Source organism: Schistocerca piceifrons, chromosome 3 (assembly GCF_021461385.2).
Source record: "Schistocerca piceifrons isolate TAMUIC-IGC-003096 chromosome 3, iqSchPice1.1, whole genome shotgun sequence".
NCBI classification, from domain to species: domain Eukaryota; kingdom Metazoa; phylum Arthropoda; class Insecta; order Orthoptera; family Acrididae; genus Schistocerca; species Schistocerca piceifrons.
In genome coordinates, this window is record NC_060140.1 from 217,610,283 (window position 1) to 217,627,867 (window position 17,585).

General features: G+C 44.0%; 1 protein-coding gene across 1 annotated transcript in view; it reads left to right on the plus strand.

Moving 5' to 3' along the window:
* Positions 1 to 16,263: 16,263 nt before the first annotated feature.
* Positions 16,264 to 17,585, plus strand: part of LOC124788523 (proton channel OtopLc-like) — a 220,359-nt gene continuing 219,037 nt past the window's right edge. Inside the window, exon 1 of the mRNA XM_047255793.1 lies at positions 16,264 to 16,488. Within this exon, the coding sequence (XP_047111749.1) occupies positions 16,264 to 16,488 (225 nt within the window). The remainder of the gene's footprint in view (positions 16,489 to 17,585) is intronic.

A 17,585-nucleotide genomic window follows, 5' to 3' on the forward strand; every position in this document is an offset into this window, starting at 1 on the left:
TTCGCCGCACTGAGACTTCGAAATTGCTTCACTGCCTTATGGAATTTAAGTTAAGCTCAGTTTAATCAGAATAGAATAGTATTGAACTGTGTGAATGTGATAAGCCTGCTTTGTGAATGAAAATTCCCTTAATATGCGCATGTTTTTACTATCCTGATCAGTGTAGCTAGATCAGGCCGGTGTGAGAGAGGTTTTTTAAATTTTAGAGCCCACAAAAAAATATGAAATCTGGTTTTTGTCTGAATCTTTTAAAATCTAAGTTGATATTTACCAAGTGCTTTCACATTACCAAAGTTGAACGTTGTTTTATTGCGCCTAAGCCTTTCACCAGTGAAAGACAAATCCTAGAAACGAAAATGAGCTATGATTACAGCGGTCTAGAATATTTTTTTTCATTATCTCTTTAGGACACCAACTTCTAAAGAAAAGGAGGTTAATGATTTGGGCAGGATGAGGAAGAAATTGGGCCGCAACCGTCCCGGTATTTTCCTTGAGCGATTTAGGGAAAACAAGGAAAACCTGAATCTGGACTTGTAGACGAAAATTTGAATGGTCATTCTCTCGAATATGAGTGCAGTGTCTTAGCATTGCCACACCTATCTCGGCAAAATCAATTCTAATCTTAAAAAAAACCACTTGGTTATTGATGTAATAAATACACTATTGACCATTAAAATTGCTACGCCACGAAGATGATGTGCTACAGACGCGAAATTTAACCGACAGGAAGAAGATGCTGTGATATGCAAATGATTAGCTTTTCAGAGCAATCACACAAGGTTGGCGCCGGTGGCGACATCTACAACGTACTGACATGACGAAAGTTTCCAACCGATTTCTCATACACAAACAGCAGCTGACCGGCGTTGCCTGGTGAAACGTTGTTCTGATGCCTCGTGTAAGGAGGAGAAATGTGTACCATCACTTTTCCGACTTTGATAAATGTCGGATTGTACCCTGCGATTGCGGTTTATCGTATCGCAACATTGCTGCTCGCGTTGGCCGAGATTCAAGGACTGTTAGCAGAATATGGAATCGGTGGGTTCAGGAGGGTAATACGGAACGCCGTGCTGGATCCCAACGGCCTCGTATCACTAGCAGTCGAGATGACAGGCATCTTATCTACATGGCTGTAACGGATCGTGGAGCCACGTTTCGATCCCTGAGTCAACTGATGGGGACGTTTGCAAGACAACAACCATCTGCCCGATCAGTTCGACGACGTTTGCAGCAGCATGGACTATCAGCTCGTAGACCATGGCTGCAGTTACCCTCGACGCTGCATCACAGACAGGAGCGCCTGCGATGGTGTACTCAATGACGAACCTGGGTGCACCAATGGCTAAACGTCATTTTTTCGAATGGTCACATCCGTGTTTGGCGACATCACGGTGAACGCACATTGGAAGAGTGTATTCGTCATCGCCATACTGGCGTATCACCCGGCGTGATGGTATGGTGTGCCATTGGTTACACCTCTCGGTCACCTCTTGTTCGCATTGACAGCACTTTGAACAGTGGACGTTACATTTCAGATGTGTTACGACCCGTGGCTCTACCCTTCATTCGATCCCTGCGAAACCCTACATTTCAGCAGGATAGTGCACGACCGCATGTTGCAGGTCCTGTATGGGCCTTTCTGGGTACAGAAAATGTTCGACAGCTGCCCTGGCCAGCACAATCTCCAGATCTCTCACCAACTGAGAACGTCTGGACAATGGTGGCTGCGCAACTGCCTCGTCACAATACGTCAGTCACTACTCTTGATGAACTGTGGTATCGTGTTGAAGCTGCATGGGCAGCTGTACCTGTACACGCCATCCAAGCTCTGATTGGCTCAATGCCCAGGCGTGTCAAGGCCGTTATTACGGCCAGAGGAGGTTGTTCTGGGTACTGATTTCTCAGGATCTATGCACCCAAATTGCGTGAAAATGTAATATGTCAGTTCTAGTATAATATATTTGTCCAGTGAATACCCGTTTAGCATCTGCATTTCTTCTTGGTGTAGCAATTTTAATGGGCAATAGTGAAAGTTATTTGTTGGTATAAAAGAACTGTTGTATTTAAAATACCATCAATTTCACGGCATGCCTTACCGATCATTGGAGGACTTTCAGCAGTCCGTACGTCTCTCGCTGTGTAAAAAATATCTTCGTTTAAGCATGTTGTTTTAACGTTTGTAGGAGAACACTTTCGGACAATCAGTCTTTTAAAACAATCTTAGGCTGCAGCCACATCTGCGATTTTTCCAGTTGAATTCGAGTTGGAAAAAAACTCAGCAGAAATACAGCTGCAGACCTTAGTGAGGGCGGCGGCACGGCGTTGGAACTCTAGCCGCTGCTGCACAGCTGCAGAAAACTTCACAAGCGGCCGGCCGTTGCGGCCGTGCGGTTCTAGGCGCTTCAGCCTGGAACCACGTGACCGCTACGGTCGCAGGTTCGAATCCTGCCTCGGGCATGGATGTGTGTGATGTCCTTAGGTTAGTTAGGTTTAGGTAGTTCTAAGTTCTAGGGTACTGATGACCACAGATGTTAAGTCCCATAGTGCTCAGTGCCATTTGAACCATTTTTTAATTTCGCAAGCCAAGATCGCTAAAAAGCATTTTATTGGATGACCGGTTTCGACAGAGGTATACTGTTATCTTTACATGCGAACGTTTTAGGTTAGGGTTTACCGTGACTGTTACTGATATCGAATGAGGCAATAAGTTTACTATTACCAGTCACTGTCCATTCATATCCACGAATGTTTCGATGGTTTAAACCTCCATCATCAGGTGGACTTACATATGTTTATATATGTGTGTGTTGTGTTACGGTTTTGGGGTAACCAGTGGTACTGTCTTTTGGAGAAACAATAACACTATTTCAGAACATAGTTTTTCAAAATTTTTGATTAAAAAACTTAACGTGTTTCGCAGTGAAAATGTACGTTTAGTTTTTACTCAAAAAACTTCCGAAACCATGTTCTGAAACAGGGTTTTTGTTTCTTCACTAGATAGTGCCACAAGTTACCCCAAAATCGTAACAAAACACACATATGTCATACTAACACAGTTAATCCACCTGATGATGGAGGTTTAAACCTTCGAAACGCTTCATAGATATAAATAGTGACTGGTAACAGTAAACTTATTGCTTCATTCGATGTCAGTGTAACAGTCACGGTAAAGGCTAATCTAAGACGTTCGCATGTAAAGATGACAGCACACCTCTGTCAGAACGGTCATCCGATAAAATGCTTTTTCAGTGATCTTGGCTTGTGAATTTTTCTTCAGTTATCACACATTGCAGATCGCCCACGGGCTGACAATGTCAGGAGTATAGAAAAATTTAAAGATCCTTCATGGCTGTAGCCTCCGACATTATTCTATCTGAAAAAGTAATTTTTATCTGTCACATGTAATAGAACAATCGAAAAGAACAATCCCTGATCTCTGTATTTGTTTTAGAAATGTCAGTTTCGCAATAGATAACAGTTTTCCCATTGAACTAACTGACATTTGATAATACTCAAAAAATATATCGAGATATTTCTCAATTCATAAAGTAGGAGAAAGACCTTTCCTTTGTTGACTTGTCACTTAATATAGAGCGGATTAACCATTTTCCTCTTACGTTTCCGCCTTGGTCGACGACGAGCGAGTAACAAACATACTGCGAAATCTGAGTTGCCATGCAGTGAAATACCGGCTGTTCACGAGAAGCTGCTTCTCTGGCAGGTGTGCGTGGCCGTCTGACATCCAACGCCCGGCGTTTTTCTTGCTCTGGTGTGACCGAAACGGTTGCTAAAATTCCTACTGCTTTTTTTCCAGCTCGAATCCCGCTGTAAAAATCACACATGTGGACGCAGACTTTCCTTCTTCTTCCTCGTTCAGCACTGTATGCCCATGTAAGGAAAGTAGAAGAGTGCTTAACATCTCATGGCATTCAGGTCATTATCGAGGGAAAGATAATGTAATGGAACTTGATACCCCTCGCTGGAGGAACGTCCCAGGTACTCTCTCAAATGATTTATGAGAGCCATGCAAAATTAAATCACACTGGACTTAACCATTGAACTATCTCCCTCGTAAAAGTAAGAAATGTGCAGGATTTACGAGAGTAGAAGACATATGTTGGAAGACTGAAGCGTTCGTCAGTCCTCGATATAAGATCGACTGTCACAGTTACTTCAATCAAGGATGAAAAACCTAGATCAAGATTTGCGTCCTACATCATGGTGGAATACTTTAGGACGTTACATGTGTCACTGCCTTGCAGTTTGTAATGCAAAGCTTTTCCTCCTCTGTTGCGCACACAATTGCGCTTCAAATTTCATGACTATTTATTAAAATCAATCCACCTCCATAGTTGAGTGGTGAAATGTCTCATTGCCATACGGATGGAACGGGATCGATTCTCTGTACTGGCAAAGAATGGTCCCTTGTGGAAGAACTGGGGCGGGAGACCCTCAGTTATGCGAGTTCAAGAAAGAACCAACCCAAAACAGAACTGTCCAGTCTGCCTTAAGTAATCCAGCGCCAGTGGCCGGAAGGGCAGCCTCCTCTCAAATACTGACTGATGATGCAGGCAGCCCGTGACACAGAGGTCGCACATATCACGTTTCTGGGTCACCTAGTTCTATGGTCGTCAAACTGTAGGCGCCCCGGTGGTCCCGGTCGCCTACAGTGGACTGGAAGCCGAGCGGTGACCTCTCCAGTTGTCAGGATGCTAGGAAATGACTGTGGACGCGTCAGAAATGCCAAAGAAACATTATTAATTCTTGACACCTTTATTCCTGCTGAGTACAATGTGGCCCGCATAGCACAGGCTGGCTGAGCTTGGTGATATCAACGACCTTCCCCGAATCCTCGCTGACTTGGAGCGATGACACCAGCTCCGGGCCGTACCAGTCTTGCTAGAGCAGCGCCGCGTATTGTGACGTAGCGGTGGAATGCCCTTACTTTGGCCGCGCGTGGCTGGTGGCTTCCGGCTGGCCAGCCGGCTCAGCGGCGGACAGCAAGCTGCTGCGCGTAGGAGACTCTGGGTTGGAGTTCCGGCGCTGTCGGCACGAGAGGCGTTCTCGTAGTGTGGAGTGTACTCTATCCCACCCCGTCTTCTTCCCTGCTTCTCCTGGTGGCTCGTCTGTGGTGGACGGGCGGAACGGGCTGCAGTCCCCCACCGTCATCGGCTCACCCGGTTGTGGTGGCGGATTCACAGGGCCTAGGCCCCGCACGATCTCGACGACGGCTCACTGATTTGGTCAGCATTGGCGGCGAAAGAGTCTGCCACGATGTCTGCTAATCCTGGGTTGATGATTGACAGCGGCAGCGGAGAGGACCAGAGCTGCTACTATCCCCTCCCAGCTGCTGCTGGATGGGCCGCTCTTACTGCAACATCTCCTTAATAAAGATTAACATGTCGATCACCGAACTGAGCGATACGCAGCGTCCCAGCACACATCTAACTGCGAGTGCCTTGTTGCTATCAAAGCTGGCGTATTTAAAGGAAGCACGAGCGACGTCCTGACGTCATGCTCGTTTGTAATGAACGCTGATTTATCTGTCGTACTCGCCCCTTAGGTGTTCTTTTGAGAGAGTTATGTGTTGTTACGGCAGACTTACGCGAAGTTATGAAATGCAGTACAGCTGACGCTATACCTGTCTTACACTCTACGAAAGTCTCTGTGTAACACAAACCAGCGTGCTAAGCAATTCTCTCTCGCCTATTGTGTGTAACCAGGCCACTGCCCCTGCTTGACGACACATTCCGATACATGTGCAATCCTCTTAGCTCTTGGCTAACCTATTGCCTCTGGCTCTCGGCATAGGCAACGAAACATTGACAATATTCCACGTTTCCAACTCTTCACTATTCTGTGACACTACAAAACTATGACCCGTTGGCTGTATGTGGCCCAAATCAAATATTCGTGTGTCCCGCGGTTCTGAGCCGCAGTTTACAATAAAATGCACTTAACAACTAACAGTCGAATCCAAAAATGTCAACTAATATTAAGAACTTCTTAAGAGTGTATGTTTCTCGCTCAGTAACAAACAAAAATACTTACAGAGACAGTAATATTTTATGATGTGCTTAATCGTTGTCAGACTGGCGCACTGTAATTTAAACTTATTGTTCCCTACAATGGCGGATTTTGATGTCATAAACATGGCGGATCATTGTCAACAACTGCGCAGTAGATTTATTCGACTGAGGAGTCATTTACAAACCACAGTTGCGACTGATAGGTGTTTATTCTTTACCGGTTTCGAATATAAATTTCCAGTGTAAATGGTGTTAACGTTTAGTAGCGTCTGAATAAGCGTGACTTATGTATATCTGAAAATGGTAAAGAATAAATGCTTGCCATTCCCAACTGCTGGGTGTACCTGACTCATTCGTCGAATCAAAAGTGCACTGGAGAAATTATAGTTGGCCAGTGAAAAGTTGGCCGATCACCTCCACTGAAAACCGTTAGGAAATCCAGAATCGCACATCAATATGGTGAATGTAATAAATATAGGAATGCTCGGGGAAATACCGGCAGGCTATTCAACAACTTCCATCTATGACAATAAACCTTTCAATGTAATAACTGGAAGTAGACAGTAGTGGAAGCAGGAACTCAGGTGCATACTCTAGTTTGTTGACGGATCGAAAACAGACGAAGGTGCTGGGGACGAGGTATACGAGCTAAAAGATAGACTAGAGGGAGCAATTTCTCTAGGGAAGCTGGCACGGTAATCTAAGCGGAAAGCCGGCCGGGGTGGCCGAGCGGTTCTAGGCGCTACAGTCGGTCGCAGGTTCGAATCCTGCCACGGGCATGGATGTGTGTGATGTCCTCAGGTTAGTCAGGTTTAAGCAGTTCTAAGTTCTAGGGGACTGATGACCTCAGAAGTTAAGTCCCATAGTGCTCAGAGCCATTTGAACCATTTTGAATCAGGGGGAAATATCCGCTATCAGAGTGTGCGCGGAAGAGAATTTTCGGAGGTGCTACAAGGATCGTGGAGTCTACATTCATTCAGACAGCCAAGCAGCTATTAAATCTCCATCACTCCCTGCAACGAGTTCGAAAATAGTTGCATAATGCCGTACGGCCCTTGTGAGACTTGGAGAAGGCAACAGGGTAACTGCTGCGGGTTCCTGATCATTCATGAATCAGTAACAATGAACAAGGCGATAGGTTGGCCAGGACAGGTGCGACAACTCCATTTGTTGGACCGGAACCTGTCTAATCATCTTTAAAGCGATGGTAAGAAGAAAACTGCCAATTTGGATTAGAAGGCAGCACGCAGAATACTGGACTAAGTTCCACAAAAAGAAATATAATAAGCTAATGATGCCAAAGCCATATTCCAATAAATGTTCTGTAATCCTGGGCTTGAACATGAGCCTGATTAAACTCATTAGCACTGATGACTGGTCATGGCAATTTTAGAAAACGCCTACACTAGATGGGTTTAGCGAAAGAAGTCCCTAAGTGCAGAGTATGCGGCGGTGGGAATGAAGCCGCACCATATTTAATCTTGCAGTGCGAATCGTTGGAGGTCAAAAGACACAGAATATTCGGGTCATTAGTTCCTGAAGAAACTGAGTCTAATAAAAAAAAAACTAGTAAAAGATTTTGTACTACGCTTCAGAGGTACCGGCTGGCTTTACTGCAATTACAGGAAGAGAAACCGCACAATAAACTTAGTTTCAGTGCGGGTAACAATGGGCTGAGACCATTGTTGTATTGTCACCCTGCGTAAATCAGAGAGTCTACATGAATACGTGAATGGGCATCATAAACATAGTCATTTTCAGATGCGATGCATATTTGTAGCAAGAAATACGAAATTAAACTAAAGCTTTCGTAATGTAACCAAGTGGAAGAAAGACTTTCGAAACATTTAGTAAATATTTGCGATCATGTCTCATACTGCAAATACATTTAAATTTAGGTACCATTACACAGACATCACAATAACATATCATCTGACAATAAAATTAGTGTCACAGCTTTGGGTTCACGGAGACAATTTAAAACAGAGAACAGTCGACACGGAGTGTTCCGAATGGTGCCGACTTTTAACGATCAGTAACTTAAGGGGGCCAACGCCCAACTTACCGCACTGTTACTACAGCAAGCCTACTGGGAACTTATCAACACACCAACTTACGTAGGTTACCAATGAATAGTAAGATTTTTACATATGCGGCCAAAGGTGGTGCCCCACAATTTCAGTATTGGCTTCTGAGCAAAAACGTTTTGCGACCACTAACCTAATTATTCAATGCACCAAAAAATTCCAGGTGCTTGCAACTGTTTCTTTCTTAATATATATTATGAATTTTTTAAATCTGCTACTGTGTTCCAGTGATTTAATTTCACCAGTCTTGCATTTTAGTGACGCTAAAATTTGTCACAGTTGTACTTTTGACGTCTAGCAAAAGGTTGTTTTGATCACGTTCCGTTCCAGAGCAATACTATGAAGTCCATCACAATCATATAGATGGTGCTGACCAATGTGTATTAAGGTGCACATACGTTGTGTTTTATTCACACATTCTCAATTATCAGTTTGCTCAGATACGCTGAACAAATTTTATTTTTATTTTGCTTTGTTTTTTAACTTTTCTTAACACTTGGTATTATGGCTCTTTACTGGTTGACTTACAGTACTGTGTGGCGCAGATTACGCACTACTTTCATTACTTGGATAATTCTCGTATTTTTCGCTTTATTTCTGTTTACTCTCCTTTTCTTTGAAATTCCAGACCTATATTGTTCAGTAAACGGTCATTCGCTTTAGTATTTTATTTAAACCTTCCTCGCCAATTGCAAATCAGGTATACCGACAATAAGTAATAATCCGTTTTCCAGAATACTTCACTCTGAGCTTTCTGCACTTTTTGCTCACTAGGAAGGTGAAGTGACGACGTATACCCACTTTTCTTTTAGTATAAGCTCTTTCGAATTTGAGGGAAGTGGGGTGTAAGTCTCTGTCCACCACCCTGACATTTATCGAGCGAGGTGGCACTGTGGTTAGCACACTGGACGCGCATTCGCGAAGACGACGGTTCAAACTCGCGTCTGACCATCCAGATTTAGGTTTTTCGTGATTTCCCTAAATCGCTCCAGGCAAATACCGGTATGGTTTCTTTGAAAGGGCAAGGGCGATTTTCTTCCCCATCCTTGACACAATCCGAGCTTGTCTTCTGTCTCTAATGACCTCGCTGTTGACGGGACGTTAAATACAATCTTCCTTCCTTATTTTCCTGACATTTTGCGTGTCGTCAGGGCAACTCTTCAAGCAAACGTCGATACGTTCCTCCGACAAAGCTGGATTCTTCCCATGAGTCTCGTCCACCAGAGCAAAAAAGTATCTTTCACTGTCAAGCGAACGTAAAACTACAGCCCTCCAGGTACTATTCCATTAGTGCTTGTACTCCTTCCCTTTTATATCTTTTATTTTCTGCTTGCATTTGTAAACTAGCTATTTGCCTTTATGCTTCGCTCTTCCTTTGTGTATTCTTTCTACGCTCTTTTTTTGCTTGTTTGTTTTCTAAGAATTCTTACTGTAACCTGGAAATGCCAGGAAGAATTCTTAACTATTCCGAGATCAGTTTATAACCTAAAGTTACCACTTACTTTCGAGTTTACATATTATTTTAAAGTGCTGAAGATCATCCGTTTATTTTCATTGTATTCTCATGTTATTTCAGCTTTATGGGTTGCATACCAGTCAGATTGTAATTCAAATCGTTCGGATACTTTTACGCGTGGTATTACCTCCCCAGACGTACCTTCATTCACACTACTAGGTGTCAACTTTGGAAATTCATGAAAACTTATTCAGACGACTTACAGACCGAGTTTTAGTGCAATTTTGTAGGAAAATTTATTGGTTCAAAAAAAAATAGGAAAAAAGTGAAACATCCAGAAGGGGAGAAGGGAACGGAATGAAACTTCACGACTTGTGAGGGTATGTGATGTTATGCTAGTTATTACAAAATCAAGTCAGATTTACAAAGAGCTTGGCAATATGAGCTCACTTATCAGTACGACGTTGTACTCAGTTTGGCGTGGAAGCATACATTGATTCGGTTGGGGAGGGTGTATTCTCTCCCAAGGCAATCTGGCCCACAACTATTGTAACTGGTCGTTGATATCTCGAATACTTGCACTGGAACTGCGTCGATATCTCAGCTTGTCTATGAGTGTTCTGTCGTGAAGGAAACGGGGGATCCTGAGAAGGTATAATCAAGAATAATCTCTTCAACAGGAATGTCGGCACAGTCCCGGTGAAATCAGGATACCTGGCAGTGTTGACGAGGCGATCGAAAGCCACCCTAAATCTTCAGTATTGTCCGTGTAAGTTGCTATGGTCTCTTGTGTCACCTTTCCATCCCGTTAATCGCCTTACTCCTGTTTTTACGATTTTCTTGCATTTATTAAACTTGGTTTTCCGTTATCTATAGTGATTTATTAATGTATCTCGATCACGCGTAAAAAATGAGTGTGTGGCAGGAGTGTCTGATGAAGTGGGGTTCAGGTGGAGAAGTGCTAGAGAATGGGTGCTAGGCGAAAGGGGAAGGTACAAGGGTAATCCCAAAAGTAAGGTCTCCTATTTTTTTTTATAAGTACAGAACTCTGTATGTGTGGCCAACTGTCACACTGTTATGAAGAGTGCTTCACGCGCTGTGTGTAAACATGCGCACGCCACTGTGAGGCGCACAGTCTTGGCTTGGCAGCCGTTGAGAATGGAGCACCGGTTGGATGTCACCATCAAGTGCGAATTGCGCTCAGTTATTCGGTTTTTGAACGCAAAGGGCACTGCGCCGATTGAAATCCATCGCCAATTGATGGAAGTGTATGGTGAGTCGTGCATGGATGTCAAAATGTTCGTAAGTGATGTAGAGAGTTTGCAGCTGGACGGACCGAAATTCACGACGAACAAAGGAGCGGGAGACTGTCAATTCCTGAGGAGACAGTGTCGAAGGCTATGCAGTGGAATCACAATTAACGCTGTAGATACTGTGAGACTCTGAAAAAACTCAAACGGGCAATTCAGAACCGGAGAAGAGGAATGTTGAGCAAGGGCGTACACATTCCTCATGACAACGCTCGCCCACATGTCGCTCAGCAAACCGTTGCAATCCTGCAACAGTTTCAGTGGAACATAATCACCCACCCACCCTATAGTCCTGACTTGGCGCCCAGTGAGTATCACCTGTTCCCTAAGTTAAAAGAACATTTGGCCGGAAAGCGATTCAGTTCCGACGACGAGGTGAAAGAAGAGGTTCATGACTTTTTGAACAGCATGGTGGCGAGCTGGTATGACATGGGCATACAAAAACTGCCACAGCCTCTACAAAAATGCCGATTATGTCGAAAAATAGCTAAATGTTCAAGCTGTAAACTGATGTAAACCATTGCAGAAATAAACAGGTCTATGTACTTATAAAAATATAGGAGAGCTTACTTTTGGGATTACCCTCGTAAAATACTGTATGAAATAATTGGGCTAGTTAAGAGTGTGAGCCGATACTACTTTATGCAAAGCTGATTGAAAGAAGAAGTAGAGCCTAGGATAACATTAGTCTATCGGACTGATAGGTGGATGTCGATTAGGTTATGAACTGTCATCTGGCGAGCCGTAAATGATCTATCTAGAATGTCATTTTCCGCGGCCTGTGCGAACGTACCTACAAACGCGAGACGGTTAATAGACGATTCAGGTGATGGAACAGCTGCGGAGATTTCGGAAATGATTCAACTGTCGTCATACACACATCAACGAAAGTTTAGGATCACCCCAATATGTCGTGCTGGTGTGCTGCTACAGCGACTGCTGTTCAACCGATTGGAAGTTCACTCATGATTTTCTTTGTAAACATACAAGCAGTCACCATGAGCACCACCTGTAGGTAGAAAGCCGCATTTGAACGGATTGTAGCACTTCAGTTCAAAGCAAAGCACCAGTTGAGGCGCGTTAGACACGTCCGGCCAATAGCAGCGTGAACATTGTGCCACGAAGGATGATCGGGACCTATCGTCTGGTGAGCATTACTGCGTCATGCGCAGAAGGCTTGTCAACCGTGGAAGCTGCTCGACCTGTGTGCCAGACTCAAAGTGATATGCTCTGGACACGTAATCGGTTCCAACCGATGTACACAACAACATCATCGACTTTGTTGCCGATGGGCAAGAAATCATGCAGAACTGACGCCCCAGGATTTGCGTCGCGTGTTTGCTGATGAAACACAGATCTGTTTGTACCCTGACAGTCGCAGACAATGTGTCTGGAGACAACCTAGTAATGTCGACCACTTCCAACATTGTGTGCCGCATGTGCAACAAGGTGATGGTATAGTGATGTTGTAGGGTGGCATTACGTGGGACCACCGTACAGTTTTCGTGCTTGCTGAGGGCAATATCACTGCTCTATCGTACAGAGACATGATTCTGCAACCAGTAGTGGGACAGTGTCGCCAACATTTAGAGAGTTTACGATCGTTATCTTTTCCGGTCGCAACTCTCCCACCTGTTGCATCTAGCAGTTAGGTCTACTAGATGTGTGGCCTGCCAGCGATTGCTCTTAATATTTGTGCATCGGAAATGTTGATAAACCTACCGTAGCCACTGCCACTGTACATTGACAGCAAAGCCCTATCACCCAACTGTTTTTCTATAATTTTTTCTTCTTAATTATCTCAACGCAACGGAATTAAACGCATCTGACTAATACATTTTAAATATGGCACTGTCTGTAAACATTTCCGATGTACTCAAACCAACTCGGTAAGATCACATTCCCATTCTATTGCATTCATTTTAATCAGAGCTTGGCTATTCCAATAATATCTAGCTTATGGAATGTCTGAATAAAATGACTACCCTCTACTGAATGATCATGACCATCATGTTGTTTCCTATCTCTTCTCTTATTTTCTGAGATTCTACCACTGCAGTGATACAAAATTTCCTCCAGTACATTTAAACATAAAAGAAAACAAAGAATTCTCTGCCCAGAAGGCACTATATTACGTACACATTTCAAAATCCCATGGTCTCTTAATGGTTTTCCTTATTACTATAGTGCACTTTTTGGATTGGTACAAAAAATGGTTCTGAGCACTATGGGACTTAACATATGAGGTCATCAGTTCCCTAGACTTAGAACTACTTAAACATAACTAATCTAAGGACATCACACACATCCATGCCCGAGGCAGGATTCGAACCTGCGACCGTAGCGGTCTCGCGGTTCCAGACTGTAGCACCTAGAACCGCTCGGCCACTCCGGCCGGCTGACAAGAACAACGAAGTATGTTATTATACAACGGGTATTACTGTACCCAATGAGGCAATTCTTTTCTATGCCGGGTAGTACTGTACCTTTTCAATTTTGGTGAAAATTTCATCTTGATGGAGGATAACTCGCGTGCCCATCGTACTGTTCTCACGAATAGATTCCTTCAGCATTCTAGGATCACCAGAATGGAATGGCCTACATGTTCCCTTGACGTGAACCCAATCGTCGAATATTTGAGGGATCGATTGAAACGAGCTGTTTCTCGATTTCAACAAATACCACAAACCCTGCGCGACTTATACAGAATCTCCATTGAAGAGTGAGACTGAAGTTTGATGTCATAGATGGTATGCCACGACGGATTTACGTCTGCATCTGATCATGGGGAGGCTCCATGATCTGTCGACGCTGCTCAGGAGTGCTATAAACCTCCCCCCTCCCCCAAACACACACACACACACACACACACACACACACACACACACACACACACACACACACACACACACGAGAAACATGATTTTGTCCTTTTATTGCATTGTATGGGTCTTCACTGTGAATCCAAGTGGTACATTATCAGGTGAGACTTAATTACTCTGCTTCTTTTCTTGATTGTATGGGACTTCACGGTGAATCTAAGCGGTACGTTATCACCAGGTCAGACTTAAGCGCTGATCATTACTTGGTCTTTAGTGCCCCGCCTGACAAGTAATACTTCCTGTCCCTTAAAAACAAATGTCAACATGTCAGATTCTTCGTTGATAAAGCCTAGTATCAGAAACTGGAAAGGAGGAAATCACTGGAAGGAAGGAAAAGTTAAGATATCAGGTACGGTTATTGTTGTCCTTTCCAACAATTAAATTATGTTGGTTTTCTTTTATATTTTGTCTTCCCAAAATTTACTCACTCGCCTAAAACTTAAATTTGCAGAACAGAAAAGAAGATGGCGTTAATGTAAGAACAAGTGTTAAAAAATGACGTACATTTAACGTTTTGGGACCAGTCGTAAAGTGCTGAGCTAGTTGGCGTTGTGCTTTAAGCACAGGACTCGCACTCAGGGGTGTAACGCCCTATCAGGCTTATCAAATTTAAGTTTTTCCTGGTTTTTCTAAATCACTTTATGCGAATATCGGGATGGTCGCTTTGAAAAGGACATAACTGGCTCTTACCATATCCTTGCCCAATTGGAGCTTGTGCTACGTGTGTAATGACCTCGTAATCTGTTGTATTCTCCAACAGTTTATTGAACGTAACTTCTTCTACAATAGCTGGCTGTACAATAGATGTAGACGTCCGTCGATCTAGCCGGAGATGTGGTTCCTCTCGGTCGGCTGGTACTTCTATCGGCGGTGCAGTACAGCGGCTTCGGTGGTATCTTCTCGGAGACTGCTATAGCGGTTGCCATTAGCAGCGGACGAAGACTGGTCTGCCTTCGACTGGCCGGGCCTATATAGTGAGCTGGAGCCAATAGAAACCCGGCGTAGGAATCCGTGGCCGGATATGTCCCGGCGCCCTCTGCAAGGAAAGGTTCCTATTAATCGACTGGAATCTTCGGCGTGTTTACCTGATGTCTTCCCCTGTTTGGCTGTTGGTTTGTTTCCCTCATAGCGTGGCTGTTATGCGGTGCTGCCTGCCATTTAGGGGAACCCGATGGCGGACAGTACATAATCGACGGAAAATTAATCTCTATTATTACAGTAGTTGACGTTTTGGTATGTTCTACTATAATATATCGGAAGAAACCTTACGCCGGCTCCTGTCGGTGAATTACATAACATACTGAACTGTACACACGATGTGAGACTGCAGTAACGTTAGGTGATTATCTCCAGGAAACTACAGAAGGAAATATCATTTCAGTTAACAAAGCAAGTACAATAAAAGCTTTTTCTGTCAATCTGTGACTTACGATTTACAGGCGGACTGTATATCTCACTTTTGTAGCACTTCTGAAGTGCTGTAGAGTTCATGCTACATATCTATGAGCTTAAACGTGACAGCAATCGTTTGCGTGGGCGTCTCAAATTTAAAGTTATAAAATATAAAGAAGTGACGATAAATGCAACAATAGTGACTGACACTTATGTTGGGCTGCTCTCTGGTGTCTGTGTGTGTGTGTGTGTGGTTTAATAATCTGTCAAGGAGTTGTTACTTGTTGTGACCCAACTATCAGCTAAGGTTCTAGGAATTTCACTCTGTGCTATTTTTTCCTTCAACTTCCATATGTCTTGTGACATGGCTAAATCTATCAACTTTTTCATTTTTCTTCTGCATGGCCTTAAATTGGTTCATGCACTTTTTGTATCTAATTCAGTATTTGTGTTCGCTGTTTCGAACCACCAAAGTGCTCTAAGTTTTATTTGTCTACAAATACCGAAGTATTGAGACGTAAGAGGTATCTATATTCCCGGGCTGCCCACAGATGATGCTTAATAAGCAAAAGCGAAAAGCATCTGGTGAAAAATACTCCACAAAGGCAGTAAGCTTTAGACGGGAAAACCAGTCATAACATTTAATTTAAAACTCTGAATGAGCAAATATGTAACACATTGTTGTATTTTTACTTACTTTTATCGTCTCCAGAATTACTGTATATGTGATGCTCCAAATCACAATTGCACAACATTCAAATCTGCGATGGATATGACCCATTTTGTTACTAAACAGAGAGAGAGAGTTGTCGTTTCTTGCAAAGATTTGTTAACAGATGGTAGGAAAATATGTCTTTTCCCTGACAGATTTCTGCCTCGTATACAAGAGGCAATGCATAATTCAGAATTGGCGGCATTGGAGATGTTCCACGTTTATAGTCGAAACTCCAAATGTACTGTAGCTGTAAACTCCAAGTCCATTATTACGAAGATGGTAAGACGGTTAAGAGGCATCTGCTGGAGGACCATACCCAGCAGAGCACTGTGATAAACAAAGCAACCGTCTAGCCGATGATGTCTTTGCTCACGTATTGCTCACAGCACCAGATGACCAGTCAAGAGGACGAGGGCCACCCAGGCGACGGCGGCAGCGGCGGCGGCGGCAGCGTCGTGTCGCAAGGATTGCCTGGCGCGCAGGCGCCAGCCGAGCCGCGCTCTCTCTTCGACGTCGCGCAAAGCGACGTTAGTTCCGAGGAGGGCACGACCGAAACAGCTCTCACTGCAGTCCCCCAAGATGATGACGAAGTGTTCGTGAGCGAGACACAGCACAAGGTAAATACATAGCCACATTCTTGCCTGTTTTCCTCGTTTCTCATTTTGGCCATCTACGAGATGTGATCAATAAGTAACGGAATTTTTTAATTTCGCAGGCTTGTATATCCGATTTTCAGTCTTTTTATCTTATTGGTAAACATGTTCCTGATGTACGTTTACGTTTTCAGCTGTTTTGAGTATTTAGTTTATTGTCGACTGTCGAAAATATTATACACTGAAGCGCCAAAGAAACTGGCATAGGCGTCGCATTCACATACAGAGATATGTAAACAAGCAGAATACGGCGCTGCGGTCGGCAACGCCTATATAAGACGTGTCTGGTGCAGTTGTTAGATCGGTTCCTGCTGCTAAAATGGAAGGTTATCAAATTTAAGTGAGTTTGAATGTGGTCACGAGCGATGGGTCAAAGCATCTCCGAGGTAGCGATGAAGTGGGGATTTTCCCGTACGACCATTTTACGAGTGTACCGTGAATATCAGGCATCCAGTAAAACATCAAATCTCTGACATCGTTGCGGCCGGAAAAAGATCCTGCAAGAAAGGGACCAACGACGACTGAAGGGAATCGTTCAACGTGACACAAGTGCAAGCCTTCCGCAGATTACGGCAGATTTCAATACCGGGCCATAAACAAGTGTCAGCGTGCGAACCATTCAACGAAAAATCATTGATATGGGCTTTCGGAGTCGAAGGGCCTCTCGTGTACCCTTGATGACTGCACTACACAAAGCTATACGCCTCGCCTGGGCCCGTCAACACCGACACTGGACTGTTGATGACTGGAAACATGTTGCCTGGTCGGACGAGTCTCGTTTCAAATTGTATCGAGCGGGTGGTCGTGTACGGACATGTAGAAAACCTCATGAATCCATGGACTCTGCATGTCAGCAGGGGACTTTTCAAGCTGATGGAGGCTCTGTAATGGTGTGGGGCGTGTACCGTTGGAGTGGCATGGGACCCCTGATACGTCTAGATACGACTCTGATAGGTGACACGCACATAAACATCCTGTCTGATCACCTGCATCCGTTCATGTCCATTGTGCATTCTGACGGACTTGGGAAATTCCAGCAGGACAATGCGACACTCCACACG